The sequence below is a fragment of the Chlamydotis macqueenii genome, chromosome 2 (genome assembly GCF_036417535.1).
Source record: "Chlamydotis macqueenii isolate bChlMac1 chromosome 2, bChlMac1.mat, whole genome shotgun sequence".
Lineage (NCBI taxonomy): Eukaryota > Metazoa > Chordata > Aves > Otidiformes > Otididae > Chlamydotis > Chlamydotis macqueenii.
The window spans coordinates 142,140,295-142,161,310 of NC_141557.1; the positions used below are offsets into that span (position 1 = coordinate 142,140,295).

Below are 21,016 nucleotides of genomic sequence, written 5' to 3' on the forward strand. Positions count from 1 at the left end.
AGACTGCTGATTTACTGTAGTAGTATGCAGCTCACGTCACTTAATACCTTGGCGTCTGTAAAGCTTTCTTTCCATCACTCTCTCCCTTTTGGGCATCTCTTCTACTCCTCACATTATGACTACCCAGTATCTCCCAGGTGCATACATCTTGGGGATTTTGGTCCAGTTCCTGACTTTCTAGTAGCTTTAACAGCCCTCATCCTGCTACAGCATCCACCAGCCAGATTTTTCACTATCCTTCACCCCTTGCAACTTACTCAGTGAAGACGACAAAGTTAAGACCTGCATAGAGAACTATGTCTCCAAACAAACCTCTCTTCCTGGTCCAGTCTTTTCCTCACCTGTTCCGAACACTGGCTCTGGAGTCTGCTTTTCTTGCCATCTGCTAACTCCATTGACCTGTTGGCTTTTTTTTAATCCAACATCAGTCTGCTTTCTTCATTCCTCTACATTCTAGTCTTCAAAAACATCCCTCATGCTTTAAAAGTTCTTGTATTCACTGAACAAAATGTTGTCTCAACGCTGTTTCTGTATCCAAATGAAACCTCTGCTGTCAAGATTTCACATGCTAACACCAATCTCTTGCTGCCTCAGCTGGTCAGCTCTCCTGTGCACTCATCTGGCAAAAACGTAACCTTTGCAAAATCATCTCTACTCAGCAGAGACAATATTTTCCCCCTAAGAATTTCCTGAGCAGAAACTGATTTTAGCCTCCTCCATAATAACACTATGTCCTCTTATTTCTTTCCCTGCATATTTCCCTCAGTGTTTGATCCCAGAATATCTTTGTAATGTTCGTCTCCCAAATCAAAAGCCTTTTTCTTCCATCACATTGTGAAAAAAGCCAGATAAACACTTTGTGGCTCAATTACAAGTAAATATATTGTCATCCAGTTTTCAAATCCCAGCACACAATACTACTAACAGAAAACAGCACCGCTTGATTTCTTGGGCTCCCCAAAGCAGCAGTATTATTCTGACAGCTGATTTTTGTACTAAATTCAGTAGAGATTATTTCACTCTATATGCTATGCTTGCATATAAGTTCATATATACTTTCCGAACACACTTAAGTTCCTTGTGTTGTTAGTCTCCAAAACTTCTTTCCACACATGCCAGATACCAGTCTTCTCTTTCATGTATTTTCTCTAAAGATGCATTTTACTTATGCTTTCAAAAACCAACAGTCAAGAGCACAGTACCAAAAAATATGCACATAACAGGGTGTCGTAGTTCAGCCCCAACGGGGACCAGACTACGCAGTCTCTCTCTCACTCCCCCGACTCTCCGAGAGAATAGGAGGAGATTTGACAAACAAAAGAAAACCAGGAAAAAAAAAAAAAAAAACAAACACGCGGGTTGAGATTTGAACAAAAAGTAAATTTAACAGTAATGACAGAAGAAAACAATAGAGTGATGGAACACAAACACAGCATAATAGCTCACAACAGATCTCTACATCCAGTCTCTTCCAACTAGGAGGACCTCCCTTCAGCACCCTCCTCACTTATATACTGAGCATGATGTCAGATGGGATGGAATAGCCCTTTGGCTAATTTGGGTAAATTAACCCCAGCTGTTAGCTAATTAGTTAACTATCCCAGCCATAGGGGCTACCAGCTTCAGTTCTCCACCCAGCTCAGGTAAATATTAACTCTATCCTGGCCAGAACCAGGACACAGGGAAAAGATGTCCCTGAAAGAAGGGACAGCAAACAGTACATTTACCTGTACAAATCTTTATCACATTTAATTATTTGGCCCTTACTAACTTCCTTCTTTATAGACTCATATAGACTCAACAGTTCACAACAGAAAGAATAGGGCAAAAGATCTCTAGTAGAGATCACTAGTATCTCCAAAGCAGTCAATCCTGACTTAACTATGAAATACTAGTGAGACTTAGGTGGTTTTTGTTTTTTTTTTTTTTTTTTTAAAAAAAAAAAGAAAAGAAGAAAAATCAACTGAAATTTCTTTTTTTTTAACAGAACATATGTATATTACATATGAAAAACTTAATGGAAATAGTAACTACAGCTACTTCAGCCTACACTATTTCTCATATGATAGAGGCTAAGAGAGCTGGGAGAGTTTAGACTCAAGAAACAAACTCAGGAGGATCTTATCAGTGTGTATAAACACCTGATAAAAGATATAAAGTACAGAGAACCAGACCCTTCTCAGTGATACCCAGTGAACGGAAAACAGGCAATAGGCACAAAGTGAAACACTTGGAAAGCCCATTTAAACTCAAGAAAAAACTTTCTAACTATGATAATCGTCAAACACTTAAAAGGTTGCTTAGAGCAGTTGTTGCTCAGAGTCTCCATCCTTGGAGATATTCAAAACCTAACTGGACACAGTCCTGAGCAGCCTTCAGGATCAATCCTGCAGGGAATTTTGACTAGACAGTCTTCAGAAGTCACTTTCAACCTGAACAATTCTACAATTTCACTTAAAGAAAACAATTGTATTGAAATTACATTTCTCTACAGTGATTTGGATGTCCTTACCTGCAAGTTAACTGCATCTTGATAAGTCAGCTTCACTGCAGCCGGGATCTGGGAATATACTAGGTGATTGTACTTGGGAATCAGACCCATCAGATCAGATATCTGCCGTATCACAATACTGTATGCTCTTGCTAAACTGCTTGCAGACGTTAAATAGCTGCTTGCATTGCTGGCTTCAAGTGCTGCAGCCGCCGCTGCAGCACTTGTACTGATGGTACCACTCCGACGGAGGTTTGACGGATCGATGTAAATCAAGCCTGCTGAACTTGCTAAACATAAAAGAAGGTATGACATTAAGAAATTTATTTAACCTTCTCTATGTATTTTCTGTATTGACTGATATCAAGAACATTTCTAGAAATAAACTCATAAGTATTACTGACATCACAACTGTAAGTAGCAAAAAATTACTAGCTACAGTAAGCACACTCATATCTTCTTAAGAACTAGAACAGATCCTTCCTTTTTTTAAATTCAAAACCAGAACTGGGTCAAGATAGGTCAGCACTGTCCTTCTAAGACAATTAGATAAGATTTCATCCTAAGAGAACAACAAAACCAGAAGAAGAAACAAAGCCAGAGTTAACTGACATTCATGTATGCATTTTACTCAGACTTGCCTGCTGGGGCTGATGTACTAGAAGGAGCAGTGCTAGTAGTCCTCTGGTTTTGGGTATTACGTACAGCCCATTGCATGGAACGGGGAGCTTGGGCAGCACCATTGGCATGTGAGCTATTTGTGGTTCGTTCCAGGGGCTCATCAAGCATGAAGGTCTCCTGCTCTATGTCATCACTCTGACTGCTGCTGCTATCAGAATCACTGGAATCATTTGACTGAGAGTCATCTTCAGAAAAAAATGCAGGAACACTGCTAGCTCCTGTTGAGGAAAATAAGAAAGAAACAGTAATGAAAACTGCACGTGTGTGCACGTATACATATATCATGTCAGCATTGTAGACTTTTTCCATGAGAAGAAACTACACATACTAAAAAGGTTCAAGTACCACTACTGAAAATCTTTAATAAATTATCCTTATCACATGCTGCTAATTTTCTATCCGTTTAATGAAAAAGCAGTAAGATTACTTACATTTCATGATAAATTAATTTTAAATTCTTCACTGATTCTGCTCCCAGGCAATGAATTCTTAAAATTATGTTTCCAAACTGGACAGCAGAACAGTTGCTTTCAAAAAGCCCTAAAAATGACTGGTCAGGTTTTGTGTTTTGTTTTAAGCCATATGTAACTTCTACATGAAAAATGAATTAAAACATTTAATTTCACTTAAAAAGAGTGAAAGGTAATCTCTGGCTGAAGTATGCAGAAGCTGCATAAGAGCAAAAAAGATAGGCCACATCTTACTGCATCTTCTTGTCCAAAAAGTCTGCATAGTACCTTACAAGTACAAGCAAAGGAAAAACAGGACATGTGAGGAAGGTGGAGGTGGGAGGGAAGAAGCTAGGTGAAAAGAAAAAAGTAAAGAAAGGAGAAAAATAAGATTTCAAGGGAAAGTGATTTGTTAAAAAAAAAAAAAAATGTCATAACCAGGTAATTCTTGCTCTGTGCAATGTAGTTGTGAAGTAAATAATTTCTCCAGGATACCTCTGAAGTGCTGGATGCAGTCCAGATCCAACGGCAAAGAATAATATTTTTTAGGTGAAGCCAGTTCTGCCCTTGTTAAAGTCATATTCAGTCACTAACATATTTCTTTTTCCTGTACAATTTAATCCTAATATCTAAATTTAAACAGCTAGATTAAACACAAGATGATGTGGCATACCTGCTTCTGACCCAGCAGTAGCTGCAGTGACAACACTTCTGCGCCCACTAGCATTGTCCTGATTACTGTGGTTACTCTCACTGTCACTTTCTGTTTCAGCAGCTGCTAATAAATCCAGCTCCATATCACTGCCTAGAAAAACAACGTAAAATACACCTCATGTTTAGAAAGAGAAAAAAGCAGAATGACTGTAGTGACTCGTATAAGACACGTTAAACAAAACCCAGAACCTCTTACTATACCAGAAGTTAATAGATATGCAGGAAGAGGTCATAAAAGCAATGCAAACATGCAGCAGTACGAGGAGCATATTTTCTTACCTTCCAGCAATTAGCAACCCCTGGCCCTCTCACTCTGTACTACACATATACATTCAACACACACTGAAAATTAAGACTTTAAGGATTCAGAATTAGTCACTCAAGCCAAAAGACTCCACAACTCTTCATGCACATTTATTAGGACAATTAACCACATGCTGCTTCAAATTAATATCCAAGAAATAGGCAAAAATTTAAAAAAATAATAAAATTACAAGTTCTAGTTTAAGTTTTGAGAATGAAATGTTCTGAATACTCAGCAAGTGAATAAACATATTTCTTGTACTGTAAATGGGATGACTGGAACCACAAGGCACATTCAGAAAGAGAAGACAATTTTTTGTTTTTAAATCATAGCTTTGGGTCATTTAACCCCAACCTAACTAATACAAGACAAGTCACATTAACAGTAAGAATTTTCATACATAGTGGATTAACTTTGTCTACAAAACACTGAATCATAATTTAATATTTTGTGATTGGTTTGAAAACTGGCTCATGATAATTCAGACCCCTTCTAAGAGCATATCTACCATAACCACTATTCTATCATTAGCCACACGAGCTAGGCTTTTTTTTTAGTCCTTCAAATAGCTTATGTCAAAAACATTTTACAGTAGCAAATACAAAAGACCAAGGCAAAATAGATATTGTTAACCAAGTATATAACAACATTTGAGTTTATTGAATTTTTTTTTTTATCCTTTGGTAGCTTAATGTTTTCTCCTCATGTAGAAAGAGAGAAATAGGAATTTTCATGTACTTGCCTCTTACGAGTTATTTATAATTTTACCCATCTCCTTCTGTAAGATACTTAGTCCAAAACCCTTGGATTCTCTCTACTCATGCAAGTCCCACAAATCATTATCATTGGTGACTCCAAGGATGCTTTTTGGTTTTGATGCACAGTTGCTTCATCCAAGCAGTAATGTGCATGATGTACATTATACATACCATCTTCATCATGCTCATCATGCTGTCCTTCTGCTTCAGCATTTTCTTCACCATGTTCTTCTTGTTCATCATGATGGTCTTCTTCACCAGCTACCCCCTCAACCACCTCAACCTGCAAAGAGTATAGCAATTTTATGCTAGAATATCTTCCACATCAGAGAAAATCTACATATTTTGAAAAAAACCAGTGCAAAATTTGATTCAAAAACTAAGAAACAAAAAAAAAAAACCACATCTAAGAAAGATGACCTCACAACTGAATTGACCTGAACAGAAAATGAACTTACAGCTGCACTAGTTGTACATGGTTGGATAGTCTACAGTGTTGGGGGGGGGGGGGGGGGGAAACTGGCCCACAAATAGAACTCAGCATTAAAATCTTAAGTCCAAGGCTGTAAGAGTAAAAATGACTATAAAACCTAGAATTAGTTTCTAAATATTGGAGAGCTACTATCCTGTTAAAAGATCCTCTAGCTCTCTAATAGAATCTACACAATAGCAGCCATATGCTGAAAGACTTAAAATCTGTTTTAACAGGGAGTTAGAATAAGGTATAAGCTTATATATAAAGGAAATTACAGGTGCATTTATTGGTATTCTAAATCATACTGTAATTCTGTCAAATGCAAGGCACTTGGTATATTCTGAAATGACCAAATATTGTTGAATACAAAACAATGATTACAAAGCTCTGTTAAAACAAAGTGCTTATGGCACGGTAGGCCTTCATAAAGCACTACTCTCTTTTGTAAATTGAAGGTCTTGATGCATGGATTCCTGGTTCAGACGTTACACATATGCTAATACATTATATGCCATACTGAGAAGAAAAAGAAAAAAAAACAAACCACCAACAAAAATGAAAACTGACCTCTTCCACATCTGCTGAAACGATATCATCTTGTTCTTCATCCCTGCCACGAACTGGTTGTGACTGGCTGATTCGTCTTTGCTGAGGATTCCTTATAATGTAGGATGACTGAGATTGACTAGAACTTCAAGGAAGAGGAAGGTGGGGGGGGGGAAAAAAAAAAAAAAAAAAAAAAAAAAAAAAGAAGAAAGTGGTTTTGGACCTCTGGATGTCACTAAGAACATAAGTTACTGTAGAAATCTGCAAGTACGGAAGTACTTTCAAAATGCTTGGCCAGAAGAGGCCTCACCATACATCTGCTAATGAAAAGCTAACAAAAACAAAACCACTTTTAATAAGTCTTTGAAAAGAACAAACAGTGAGCTTTAGTGAATTTTACCTGCTAGACTGGTCAGATGATGGCCTGGGTGGCAGAGGCTCCACAGAAAACAGTTCCTCACTTCCCTGCATGGCATCTATGCTAGTGCTAGCAAGAGTAAAGGGTGCTGTAGGACGTGCAATTCCCATCCTGACTGGAATAATTAGAGATTCTGCTACATTGCACAACTCTTCAACAGCATAGGGCAATAATGCCTGGAATACACGTTTACATTTTCCAATTGGCTGCGGAATAAAATTGCTAGAGAAAGAGATATGGAAAAATAAATATCAAATGTGTCTTTTTTTGTTCCGAAGAACTGTATAGCAGCATCATTTTTTTTTCCAAGAAGTCAAGACAATTATTTTTAATAGACATAATATATACATACATTTGTGTGCGTATAGTAGTAATATGCACAGTTATTCAAGTCAGTTAAAAATATTTATCATTCAATAATTCAAGACTAAGGCTGGATATCTAAATCTATTACTGACAAACAATCACAGATTGTAATTTTAATATGTTCAGAAACCCCATCTCCAAAAATCCTAACATTTTAAATCAAAACATTCAATATGAATATGTAAGGTTAACAAGCACTGTATTAAAAAGCCACATGATGTTCTGGCAGCTATTGAGCAACCTTGAGGTTTGCACCTTTCCACACAATGCTACCTGCAGACTGCAAATTAATTCAGATGTTTCTGCCTATTGTCAATTTGTATCTACTCATTTATTAAGAGAATAAACATTTAAATTTAAAAAAACTCAACACCACAGCAACTAGCACATACACACCCCACCACTTACTTTTTCTTTTTGGAGGATGCCATTTCCACACTAAGAATGACAAACACTCTGGCCACAGAACGCAGGAATCTCATTGTAACAGCAATGGCTTCCTCCCTGCGTCCTGGTGTGTACTTGTTTTGTAATTCCTTTACCAGAGTACCCAGCAAAGTATCTAAAAGCTGCAGAAACAGGTCATTAAAACCCAATAATGATGTGTAATTTAGAAGTATGAAACAAACTCCCCTTAAGATTCAAAGGGAGACCAGTGCCATAACAGTGTAAATTCACAAAAGCACAATTAGCTTGAAGTCATTTTCAATTAGCCTCCAAGCGCATCACCTAAGATAAACTATAATACTGCATTATTCAGAAAATTTACGTAAAACATTGCTAAGAGTGCTTACCAAAATGTCTGCTGTACACTTGACAATAAGGCAGTGTGTAAAACAGTCCAAGCGAATGGTTCCACTTTGCTGATTAAGGTAAACTTGTTCTTCAGGCAGAAGATGACCTATCCTACTGCTTGCACTAAGACTTGGAAAAAACAAAAAGAAAGGAAATAAAATTTATGTAAGTCAGTAAGTCTCAAATATCAGATCAAACTTTACACTGACAACTATTTGTAAATACACACGGGTCTTTATTTTCCTGGGAGCCAAACATGATCATGGACTTCAGTGCATTCCAGTCTTGCAAAACACGTTCCAAAGCAAGCTGGGCAAATCGAGGAGGTTCTAAGTCATGATCAGGCATATCAGAATCTAAAGAGATAAAAAAGTAAAATAAGAAAGAGGTACTGAAATATTGAATTTTCCATTTATTTCACTAAAACAGCTCCTACCTTCAGGATTTGCAGTTTTACGATTACGATCTTCCCTAATTCTAGGTGGTCTGTACTGGCAGTGTTCCACAGTTTGCCTGGCAACTGTCTGTACTAAAAACAGCAGAAGATGTTCTCCCCTGTAATGAGAAATTGATTAGTGGAGATATGATATACCACAAATTTAAAAATAATAAAAATTATTCCACCCTAGTCATTGCAAATATGAACTTGCCTGCTATTTGGCATGGTAACAAGATTTGTGGTGGTAAGCAGGCGGTAAAGGAGATCAAGGCGAGCAGACTTTTGTCCAGCAATTAGCGTTTTACACTTGCACTTTTCCCAGCAATCACAGTAGGCTGTTGGAGATGTTCGTTTGAGCCTAGAAGAAATAGAAAAGGTGAGCTGCAACACTGTTCAGTAATAGAACAAATTTTCTACACAGGCTGAGGCTGTTAGTGTACACATTAAGATTCCTGCTAGAGGTTTGGGTTTTTTTTTTATTATAGTAGCAAGATGCCAAAACCTAGCTTAAAAAAGAAATGCAGAGTTTATATGTGGCAACACTTTGCATTTGCTATTCGTTTCCTAGCTTATTTTAAGCGTGGTTTCATAGTTCCTTAGTAAAACTCATCCAAGACCATATTTTCTTCCCCAAAATAGCCTTCAGGCAAGAAAGTTAAGTTGGAAATCCTTACAACATGCAGTAAAATCTCAGTAACCATTACAATGCTGATAATATCTTTGTAGTTGTATCTGTTAGCCTATTATAGTTAGGATATTAATACTGTAACATTTACACCCTGTAACAGTGGCACAAAACATTTGCAGCTTCAGAGACTTCACCAGGTTGATCAGAGACATCTTGACTGTTCATTTGACACTTGCTCACTTTTCCCTTATAACAGTTGATCTTAGAGATGAATACACTAAACTTCTTCCCGAAAATTTACAAGAATAGTCTGTTATCAGGATTCACGGGCTTCAGAAAACCCCTGGCGGCACCCAAAATGAAAACACAGTATTATTTAGACACATTATTCTTAGAATATTAAGCACTTTGACGGTGTTAGATTTACTCATTTACTCTAAATTCTACAAAGTTAAAAGCACAAGATTGCTTCAGGTTACTCTTTCAATTCTGACCCATAAAGGAAAGAAAAGACGACATTTCCAGGAGGAAAAGAAGATATTTTAAATATTTATTTTCTGTTCTCTCATACCGGAACACTTCAACCAAAGAAAAAGTCTATTAACTATCAGTAAACAAACTAAAACACAGAATATTGATTTATTTACAAGAAACAGAACACAATACTTACTTGCAGTCATGTCCTTTGTGACAGACCCTTGCACATTCTGTGCAACAACACAGAGATTCCAACAGGCCACATGTTCGGCATTCAAATATATCCTAGAAAAAAAAAGAATTACCAAAAATATTATGCATAGTTTTCTCCCTACAGTACTTGCAATCTCACAGCATTTCAGGTTACAATAAAACTGCACTTGTTCAAATTGATGCTTTCACTTAGAAGTCAGTCAATTCTAGTAAGTGAAACTTTGTTGTTAGTTGGAATATTCACTGTTTTCAAAGAGCCATTTCCATCAAAATTTTTGCCAAAGCAAGTCAGAGGAGAAACGTCACAACCACGAACAGTCATATTCTGACCAACAGAGCCAGCTTTCAGAGTACAAAGCAGTTAGGGGAGGCAATAACTATAGCAGACTTGAAAGTTACAGTAATTAAAACAATGTAACTTTAATAATTTAAAAGTTAGATTAGTAGACTAACACAATACATGGTTGAAACACGTACCTATTTACTTAAAAAGAAAAAAAAAAAAAAAAGCCTTACTTGGTTAATATGTTCTGCACCAGTCCATGTAAAACTGCATGTATCATTACAACACAAAACATACAACGGAGAGTCATCTGGATTTGTACCAGAAGGACAAACCATTCCCATAAACACATCATCTTCTTTTTCACTTGAAGTTGCTTCGGCTAAAAGAACAATAGAATACCAATGTTAAAAACTACCCAAAAATAACAAAAACCACCAACAGAACCCATTACTTGACAGACTTCTGCCATTACGGGATCCCATACAGAATTAGAAGTCCGAACAAAGTCTCTGTCACAGTTTTTTGAGAAAATTTTCTGCTTGTTACATTACAGCTATTTCTTATAGAAGCTACTGCAAATTCCTGACTGAAAAATATAATCATCAACTCTTCCCCAGTTTCAAATTCACTGATATTCAAACAAATTCAGTGGATCACCATTTTTAAAGATTAAAAAATAATTTATGGGCAATATTCTTAGAAGGAATATACACAGTCCTACAGACCTTGTCACATCAAAGTTCTAATCTGCTCAAGTTTCTCCTTAAGTTCAACTTCACATATTTCTCCTAAATAACTAAACATCAACATCGAAAGACAGTCACAAAACATATGTTTGTATAGAAGTCTTTTCAGGAACAGGATCTAGCTTGGCATACTGCTTTATCATACCATTTTTCTTCCAATTCAAAGAAAGAAGTTCTAGGTGATACCTTTGTGCTACTGAAAAACGGTACCTTAATCCACTGACGTTTGTAAAGCTGAAAAGACTATAAAGCTGTAAAATGAAACGCTGAAAAGACTATAAAGAACACAAAAGCAATAACATTCATAGAAATCTGTCATAATATACACACTACAAAAGAGGAAGATACTCTGTAATAGCAAGATTTCCAAAACATGCAGCACTATATAGTGTTCTGGAAAGAGGTACTTACCACCATCATCAGTTGCTCAAGCACATACTATTTCACACACAAAAAAGCACTGCTAAGAACGAATCTACACACATGTCAAGCTTTAGAAAGAAATCAGACACTAATAATTACTGAAATTGGTGTACCTTTAGCAATTTTCTGTGCAGTTTCTAGAATTGTAATTGCAGCAGGATATGCCCGGCCGCTAACTGCTGACATAAATGGTGTCATGCCTCTTGCATCCCTAGGGAAAAAGCCAACAGACAAGTTAACAAACATTGAAATTTTTTGTTATAATAGGAGAAGCAGGAAACAAATATGTGAAAACTTAGCACCGCTAATCTTGAGCAAACAGAAAAACACGGGGGAACGATCATTCTTTTATTCATTTTACTTCTGTGAAATAGACCCAAACTTTAAGGGACGGCAGGATGCAAACACAACCAATACTGTAAGAGTCTCAATTGTAATTATTGCGCCTTTAAGTAATCTTTTTTAAAAGGCTTCTATGTAATAAATTTCATATTATATAACGTTACAAAGGAGAGTGAGAATTCATAGGAAAATTCTTACTTGGCTGACAGCAATTCTCGAAGATAAGGTTGCAAAACAACACTATCACATAGTAATTTCAGTATAAAATGAGCATTTGCCTTCCGATCCTTTGATTCCACTACAGATGGTTCAGTAGAAGGACCTATAATGAGAAAAAAAAAATAAATTGCAGAGAAACAGTTTTTCCCCCAGCAATGACTACTATTAAAAGCAATTATTCAATTAATCACTACGGTGATTAATCAGTAGCTTGACTATTCAGTGGTTTGCCAGTTCCAGCAACATCTCGCTGAAGTACTGTAAATTTCAGTCCCAAACTGCATTCTGAAATACAGACAGTAATCCCAATTTCATACTGATTACCATATTTTTACATATTTCTCATTCCATAGGTAAAAAACAGTTTTTACATAAAAGACACAATAAGGGGCTTCATATACTTTCTGCACACTTGTGAAATTCTGCTTCAATCCAATCTTCATCCGATAAGAGGCATTTTCATATGCAGAAAGTCTGTGCAAGCAAAGACAGCTTTTGAGATCATTTTCCTTCTAAAGCGTAATCAGATAAGCAGTATGTCCTCACCTGGTATCGTGGAGGTGCTAGGTCCTTGGCCGGTGCCAGTCGCTGCTGTGGTAAGAGATCCCACAGCGGGGGCCAGGATAAAATCAATGTCACCATCTTTCAGTAAACAGAACAGCAGGATGTATATCAATACATAAAAACATCCCTAACAACATGCTCTTCCCGCAATGTCTAACACACTGCAGGTTTTCTGTATTTGACTGGTACTCTTTCCTACAAACGGCCGCATTCCTAGATTTGTAGTGTTTACAAAACACACTTCACAGAAGTTTGACACAAGCATTAGAAAGACACATACTGGATTTAGAAACAGTTTTTAAGTCTTCTGTAAACTAAGTCTTAAAGTATGTCTTGCTACCTTAATGACATTAGGTATTTTAGTCTCACGCTGAAATCTAAGTGATTCACCTTAAAAGCCATCAGTTCCTTTATTAGATTTCTCATTCCACAGTCTAATGCAACACTTGAGTAGACTTACCCGGATCCATTGCAGGAGGATCTGGAACCCAGCTGGGAGGAGCTATTGGTGGAGAAACTGGGTCCTGATGATCACTTGATGAAGCACCAGCTTCATGTCTGCCCAATCCAGCAGCTCTCAAGGATCTTCTCATCATCTCCCTTAATCTCAAACTGAATATAAAACCAAGGCAAAAATACTATCTCATTTTCTTTTGTAGTCAGAACATTTAAAAGTAGAATATCACACTGAAAAAAAGGAAACCAAACTCTTCTTATTTCTGTTTTTTTTTTTTTCCCCATAGAGAAGAGCGAGCAAAGAGGTATTTCGCATTCCTCTATTCCATTTTGTTACAACAGAATACAATGGCCTTGGAAGAAGAGTCATCCAGCAACGTATCAGGACAGATTTGAGCCCAGAACACATCCTTCGTCACCACAGCACTGCCTCTTACATAGAGCAGCAGCTGATGGGCATTATTACCATTATTTGACATTCCTTTTACCCCAAACTCATTGCTATGGGTGTTAAGCCTGTGCAAGGACTTGCTCTTGTTGCTGCTGATTTTTTTTTACAATCTAACTGCAAGAACAAGTTAATAAAAGAATAAAAATAGGGCTTGAAAAAAAAATTTGAAAGGAGTTATTTGTTTGAAATTATTTAACATGAAAGTACTACTTTACTGAGGACAGTCAGTAAACAGTTTCAAGAAACTCTGTATGATCTTACTAGAGGGAAAGGTAGTAGGAATAAGGTAGAAATCCAAGAATCCAGTGTGATACAAAGAGGTACAAAACATAACGGTGGCTTTGTTTTTGTTTTTTTTTTCAAATGCACTTCCTCTTAAGAGTAATGTGTCCTACAGAATGTGGGAGGGAAGCTCCAACCCTTATTTTTATCTCCTGTATCAAAAAGACCATGGTGATGAGAACTGTAGCTTGGGAATGATAAAGACATTGTTTCACGTCAACTGCTTTGACTACTGAGCTAAGTAAAAAAAATCATACTATGCCCTCATCCAGAGTGTTCTGAACTGACTAGAACTCAGTATAGATACCTTCAAATTCCCTTGATGTGAGCACCACTCAGTTACCATCATAGAAAGAGGAAAAATATAAATATCATCAGAAATCAGGATTCAGTCAGGGTCAGAAAAAGTCTTTTAGAGCCACCTCTATACAAAGGACTCCCACTATAACAATGATCGTTTAGGATAAAAAGAACCAACTTAACGTTCTTCCCCACTGGTGTTATGTTTATCTTGGTATTATTTATCTGCGCAAGTGACCACCCCCCTCAGAAATTATCTTAAAAGAACAAGCCTGGGCACTATTACAGTATTTATGTGATAAGTAATTCTCCTTGGCAAAGAACACTAGAGCTTATCCCCAAATTCCGTTTCCTCACAAGGAGGAGCATTTCCACTTTATAACTGAGGAGACAATGCCATAACCCCAGAAAAACAGAACTAGTTTAGAAACATCTCACTGTTAGCTCTCACATCAGAAAATGCTTTAAAAACCCCCACCTTTGGGACTTCACAAAGTGAAATTTGACTTTAAACTAGCAATAGAGTCCACTCCTAAACTAGACTGAAGGAAAGAATCAATAAGAAATTGGTAATTAATATGGAAATTAACATACAGAAAACAAGAAGAAAGCACTAGTCACTTTACCTTCTGCTGCTTGATGATCCTGCCCGGTTCCCTGGACCATTACTTGACACAACAGAGATTGCATTTGCAATAGCTTCCACAGCCGAGAGCCTCTCAGCAAATGTATTTCTTTCAGAGCGCTCTGCTTCTGAAAAATTAAGAAAAGTATTAGTGCCAAAATTTCACTTGGAAAAAAAAAAATCATATGGAAGAAGTATAAAGTATGAAATGTCATTAATCATAAAATGTTCCCTGCAACTTTTTTTTTTTTTTTTTTTAAGATTTAGAGGGACAGAGTAGGTTCATATAAATTTTTTATTTTGGATGAGCTTAACCATGGTTCTGACTGGGTTTGGTTTCTAAAAGACCACTAAGGAAAGAAATTCAAATTCCAGAACAAGCTTTCAGTTTTCAGTATCGTCAAGAGACAAGGACCTATCACATAACTGATTCCAAGCACTTGCTGAGTCAAGACTTCAAAAGTAATGACAAGCAAAAAAACCCCCACAACATCACAAAAACCCCCAAAACCTAAAAACAACAACAAAAAAAACCCCACCCAAAACAGAACACAAAACCACCACACTTCACAATGAGTATCTATGAACAACAATGCAAAATTGTGGGCTTGTGAGATACCTCCTCTACTTATGAGTACATTTAGGAAAACTGTGTTATAACAAGTTGGCACAATCAGTTTACATCAGAAAGAATGAGCATTTCTTATAACATCTAAAACCGTAGCACCATAACACTTGAAAATCCTAGTCATAACAAGGATTGAATGTGCCAAGTGCTATATAGAATATTTTAAAATGCCTGGTTGTACAGTCACAGTACAACTTGAAGCAGCCACCTGAATCAAAGATCTGAAAAAAGAAAAAAATTTCCTTAAAGTGACTCTTATCATTCTTTCAGGATGTGTCTCAAGGTTACTATGGCTAGTGTTCACTTTCCATTTAAAGGCTTTTCAAACTGATAGTCACCACCTTCTGCAATCATATTTTCTCCACTGACAGTACTAAGACCTGGATAATTCCCTTTTTTCTTTTTTTAAACAAGAATGTACCTATTAATACCTTTAACTTTGAGTTGATAGAATAAGGTAATTTGATGGTGTTTGTCAGCTTTCATAGTATTTTTACTCTTCAGATCTTTCTATTCATCACTACCTGAAGTAGCAAAGATCTTGAGTTTTGCTTGTCCTCAAGCACATGCAGGTTTCTTAGACACAAATCACCTACTACTCACAGCAGACAACTATCAAGCACTTAACATAATATTACTCTTGTGGCCCTAGTTCTATACTCATTGACCTGTACTAGTAAATGAATTACCATTTTATTTGTGCCATACTCCTTTCTAAGATCCACTAGTTCTCTTAACTCGTGGCCCATCACATAGTACTTCTGGATGCCTCACACAAAGGGTCACAGCTCTTGAGGGTCATCCCTCAAGCAATACAAAGCAATACAACCATTCTCTGCAACAGAGATTTCCCCCATCCTTGGTCCCACAGTAAACTAAATGAATTTTAGCTGTTTCACTTACAAAGTTAGTATTCATTTTTGCAGACCCATCAACTGTAAATGCTGTGGCTTTAAGGGTAATTTACTGTTCTGTGGTCTAATGAAATCTGTCTTGATTCTCCAGAAAAAAACTCAGTTTGTAGGTGTTCAGTAAAGTTATCTGAAATTTAGTATCATAACTCTTTAATGATTTCAGATGCTTTGAACCTGTCTTTTTCAAGATCCTTTCTATTGGTGAGACTGTGGAGGTATCAATAGAAAAACAGAGCAGCCTTCCCCCAGCTTTGCAGGTCTGGTGCCACTTTACCTGCAATTCCTTTATCCAAGGCTGCAGGAGCTATGGCACAACTAGGCAGAGGAGAACAAGAAAGCTTGTTCTTGTCTGAGAACAAGAAAGCTTATCCCTGCCCTCAGTATCCCCTTTCCAGCACTGAAGCGGGAATCTATATGAAGAAAAGTGAAGGATCTCAGGCAGGCACTAGCTGCGAAGGGGCAGCATGTTCTGTAATTAAGGAACGTCATATCTGGAGTCCAGAATTGAAGCCTTTACTCCTAAATCAGACTTCTTTTACAGTTTAACAGATGGCTGTATAACTTCCAGACAATAACATTAGTCACCACTGCCCTCCAGATGATGCACAGAAAATAAGCGTGTCCTAATATCCATCGCTAACAGTTACAGTGAAAGGAGAACGCAATTTGAATCTAAAGGTATGAATCTCATTTTAAAACAATTTTTGTGAGGGGAAAGAGAGAGGCAGAGGGGTGATATAAGTCTATCAGGTTCACGTTTGATTTTTCAGAAAGTTAAAATTACATCCAAATGAAGTTACTGAAAAAATGTCAAGGTTGCAAAGACAAGCACTCAAATTAGGAGAAGTCAGATTAAGTTTGCCCATGCATCCTTATTTCAGCTTCCTTGTGTGCTTATAGTAAATCAATCTTCAGTTACACAGTTGGGTTTTGTTTGTTTTGGGTTGGTTTTTTTTTCGTTTTAGGGTTTTTTGCTACCCCTCAAGAAGACCCCTGCCTCAATCAGTGCACAGGATGGACGACACACTAAAGATGAAGGGTTGTACAGTGAGCAAGCTGTTTATGCCTTGTTTGCTGCAACCTCTGGAAGGCATGTAGTAAGGCAGCAACAGCTTGGCAAGGAAAGGGGGAAGCACTGTCTTGTGTTTAATGTCACTGAACATCATTTTGGAGAACTGGAACATATTTCTGCCACATCTAACAGCACACAGAACTTTGTGAAACAGGTTTTTACAGACGATCGTGATACATTTTACTAATTTCTGGACACGTAAAAAGGTACCTGACTCACAGAAATAATTAACAGTCACAGAACAAAAGTACTATTGATGCAGCTCTAGAATAAAGTGTTTTGAAATAACATCTACTGAAAAAAAATGAGATAAGGCCCTAGGCTTCTCAAACAGAACCCTCAAAATTACTTAATAGCTTTGAATACAGAAAAACTTCAAGCTATAATACCTTGAAGAGATGAGAAAGCATTACCCCCATTTTATAAACAGGGCTGTAAGGAACAATCAAGGTCTATACAATGACAACACCATACAAAAATCCCACAAGGAAGTTCATTCATTATTCAGTGCAGGGTTTGTATGGTGTGCAGTAAGTAAGGAATGGGGCCACACACTGAATGATGAGGATAAAAAGAAATATTGAATAGCTACCCATTCGGTGAGCACCGTCCATCTTGTGCACTGAATGAGGTAGTCCTGTGGAAAAAATAGTATGACGGTGTAATTAAAGACCATTTCACAACGCATACCCATGTACAGCACAGGGGTAAACTTAATTCTGGCATTTCCTAGTTTTTGAGTGCTTGACTTAGCAACCTTGTTCTGTTAACACACTTCTTACATAATAGTATTTAATAGACATTTTTAAATGGTGTCAGTATCTGGCATTAACAGAAAGTCATTCTTTCACATTTCTTAATACATGTCAACTGCAAGTAGCATGTCTTATTGGAAGAATTAGCATATACCGTAACACTTGAAAAATATTAAATACCTTTTTCTCTTACAAGTTTACTAGTGATATAATGGGGAAACAAGTGATATAAAGCTGAAAAAATACTTGTTTTCATCTAAAATTAACACATGAATGTGAAAAGTTTATCTTTTACAATCAATAAAAGCAGCTTTGTATTCTTAACTATTTAATTCTTATAAATACTTATGAGTAATAAAAATGTTGTCTCAGCACCTTTGAGAGGCTCGAACACATTTTAGGTGCTAAATTTTAAGATATCCATACAGAAAGAATGCAGCCTTTATTTCAAACGTTCTTGAAAATTATTTTCATTATATCGTTGAGCTCACCCTCTTCCTCTTTAGTTTCTTTGTTGCTGGTTGGAAAGCATACAGACACACAAGCATGCAGAATATTACGATTTCCATCACATCTATGGCCAAGGAAGGTCTGCAACATTTGTGGATTCTGATCCAAGACAACTGCTTGTTCAAGATTCATCAGGTATTGTCTGCAAGCCTCATAGTCACATCGGAGAATGTGCTGCATTAAAGTTTGTTTCTGTACTCAAAAGAATAAAATATTTTAACAATTTAAAGTACAAAATACAGATATACAAGTTTCCTAAGAACTTCTAGCTTTGCATTTTTGAAATTAATAGAAAGGTCTAAATCTAGGACATTCGCTGGAAGTCAGTGCAGGAACTGTTAAGAATACACATAATCTCAATTACAGCACTGTTAAAAACAGAAACAGCATGCATTCAGGCACTAAAAAGGTAAATGAAAGCACAGGCTTAAACAGCAGAAGCTACCAGGCTCACAAAAGTATGGTTTTGGCTTCACAATTGGGTTCTTAAGATTATTTCTATTTCACAGCTACACATAACATGGGAAAAGTGGTACAACTGAAAAAGCTAAGTGGTCTACATTGAGTAGCTCTTACATATTTGTTCCAAACAAATTACATACATGTAGAGAAGTGAACAAATAGAAGCTGCTGAAGATCTGGGAGGTTCACCTCATACATAATAAGCTTTTCCACAGTGGCTGAATACTCCACCGTCAAGGCAATCTCAGTCTACACAATACCTCCTGGTGGTAGCATAGCACGCAGCAGATCTAACTGAACTGCAGCAAATCACTGACAGGTTTCTACAGGTGTGACAAAAATTCACAGCAAAACTATTCCTACAGCACCACAGACTAGTACAGAACTCTACAGGCAATTCAAGTGAAAAAATCTTCACTTGACTCTCATAATTTCCCAATGTATGGTCCAAATATAAGGTTAATAAAAAAAAAAAAAAAAAAGGAACAAAGTAAAGTAAACAAAAAGTACTACATTCACAAGAAAACAAGCTGTTGGATCCCGCAGAAAAAAATTGTGCACCCATAAAACAAAATTGTATTCTGGTAGCATACATTAAAAAAGTTAAGTTTTAAAAGTAATGCCTGAAAAAACACTATTAGTTAAGAGCCTGATACAGAAGTTATGTACTCCCAAAAACGGATCTTTCACCGTACTACATAAATTTGTTTGTGCTTTCATGTTTCTAAGAGAATCTTCTGCTGAAAGTAGTTTCTTTAAAATAATGAAAATACAGCCTGCTATCTAAACACAAAGCTGCTTTAAGCATAACTATATAAAAGCAAGAGGAAAAAAGCACCTAATTCTGTAGTAAAGACAATATTTTACCTCAACAGCCATAATGATAATAGCAGCTTTCTTTTTGATGGTCGAGTTAGCAGGAAGATTTGTTAAGGAATGAACACCCATTCCAAGACTACTAATAGGTGGAAGATCAAGCCAGTCAGGGTCTCGTATCCCACCCATACAATCTTTTGCCATTGGATAGATTGTACCATTTCCATCTCTAAGAATAATTGGAGATTCCTAAAATTGAGAAAAAAAGTTTTAACTCCACAATTTCTAAATATTATCCTTCCCAAAAGATTCAGTTCTGCTTGACTGCCAACAATGAGAACAGTTTACCTCAAATTCTCATTTACACTACTGTCTCCTAGCATTACAAGTGGCACAGTGTAAGATATCAGGTTCCCTTTCTCAAATGCTTGAAGTGTGTTTAACATAGTAAATCCTATTAAAAGTATCTTCTCTATTATATACATTCATTACAAAACATTACCAATGAAACATACAGTACCTATACTTCTAGCTTACTCAAATGCCCCAAAGAAAGTTGAATATATAGGAACTATGCATTCAAATTCAGTTCTTTTGCTAAAAATATTTCATTCAACTATCCTAAGCTAAGTATATCATGTTTGTGGAAGTTAGTAAAATGGTTTTGGTATTTTTTCCTCAGGACATCTGCACAGTGTACTCAAGCTATACAATCAGATAAAATAAAATACTTAACACTGGAAAGTAGAAAGAGTTGTGGAAAACCACAATATATCATTTTTAGTATAAAATACAGATTTCTTTTTTTTTTATATGCTTTCCATTTATTCACAAGAGTGGATTTTCATCTGACCCCATTTCAAAATATAGCTAAGATAATAAGTTTGTACTAAGGCAGGAACTACTCTGTCAAATTTTTTTCCCCCTTCTTTACTTTTTATTCAAGGTGGAATTTGATCGTTAAAAGTGCTTAAGTGAGTTAGACTGCTATTCCCTTCACGCCTTCAAAATGTTAACAGTAGCAGCAAGTCTTTCATAACCTATTTGAAGAACCACTTCTTTGGCAATCCGAAAAAGCCTTAAAAAAGGCTGTACCATCCCATTCAAAGACGATGAAAGTGAAGTGCAGTGAAGTTAAATGACTGAGATACAAAACCACAAACCTGTCCAGCTGTAAAAATAGCAACACTTCTCTCATTCTGACCCAGGAATGCAATGCTGCTAGTAGGGAAATTATTTTCCTGTTCAGCCTTTCCTGTGGCAAGGTCAAATATGCAGTATCGAACCCAGTTCCCGGTTTTCAGAACAGCATGCACTCCTTCAAAGACACATGAAGAAAAAAGTTAGCGTCTTTTATTGATGGCATCCAGTAAAAGAACTCCTAACTTTTAAGGAATTATTAATATAAATG

General features: G+C 36.6%; 1 protein-coding gene across 15 annotated transcripts in view; it reads right to left on the reverse strand.

Moving 5' to 3' along the window:
- UBR5 (ubiquitin protein ligase E3 component n-recognin 5) overlaps positions 1 to 21,016 on the reverse strand; it is a 91,612-nt gene that overhangs the window by 17,233 nt on the left and 53,363 nt on the right. For 7 of the 15 annotated variants that reach the window (XM_086741116.1, XM_086741105.1, XM_086741117.1 and 4 more), the window contains 22 exons: positions 20,769 to 20,923; positions 19,657 to 19,854; positions 18,309 to 18,519; positions 17,655 to 17,699; positions 14,450 to 14,576; positions 12,795 to 12,946; positions 12,317 to 12,412; positions 11,750 to 11,873; positions 11,323 to 11,420; positions 10,271 to 10,419; positions 9,735 to 9,826; positions 8,648 to 8,794; positions 8,434 to 8,552; positions 8,227 to 8,353; positions 7,997 to 8,126; positions 7,611 to 7,771; positions 6,819 to 7,058; positions 6,440 to 6,563; positions 5,569 to 5,680; positions 4,295 to 4,426; positions 3,133 to 3,390; positions 2,513 to 2,781 (listed from right to left, as the gene is read on the reverse strand). In XM_086741116.1, coding sequence (XP_086597242.1) covers positions 2,513 to 2,781; positions 3,133 to 3,390; positions 4,295 to 4,426; positions 5,569 to 5,680; positions 6,440 to 6,563; positions 6,819 to 7,058; positions 7,611 to 7,771; positions 7,997 to 8,126; positions 8,227 to 8,353; positions 8,434 to 8,552; positions 8,648 to 8,794; positions 9,735 to 9,826; positions 10,271 to 10,419; positions 11,323 to 11,420; positions 11,750 to 11,873; positions 12,317 to 12,412; positions 12,795 to 12,946; positions 14,450 to 14,576; positions 17,655 to 17,699; positions 18,309 to 18,519; positions 19,657 to 19,854; positions 20,769 to 20,923 — 3,266 coding nt within the window. Of the gene's footprint in view, positions 1 to 2,512; positions 2,782 to 3,128; positions 3,391 to 4,294; positions 4,427 to 5,568; positions 5,681 to 6,439; positions 6,564 to 6,818; positions 7,059 to 7,610; positions 7,772 to 7,996; positions 8,127 to 8,226; positions 8,354 to 8,433; positions 8,553 to 8,647; positions 8,795 to 9,734; positions 9,827 to 10,270; positions 10,420 to 11,322; positions 11,421 to 11,749; positions 11,874 to 12,316; positions 12,413 to 12,794; positions 12,947 to 14,449; positions 14,577 to 17,654; positions 17,700 to 18,308; positions 18,520 to 19,656; positions 19,855 to 20,768; positions 20,924 to 21,016 lie in introns of all 15 variants that reach the window. The other 8 variants (XM_086741114.1, XM_086741113.1, XM_086741111.1 and 5 more) reach the window with 5 other exon arrangements.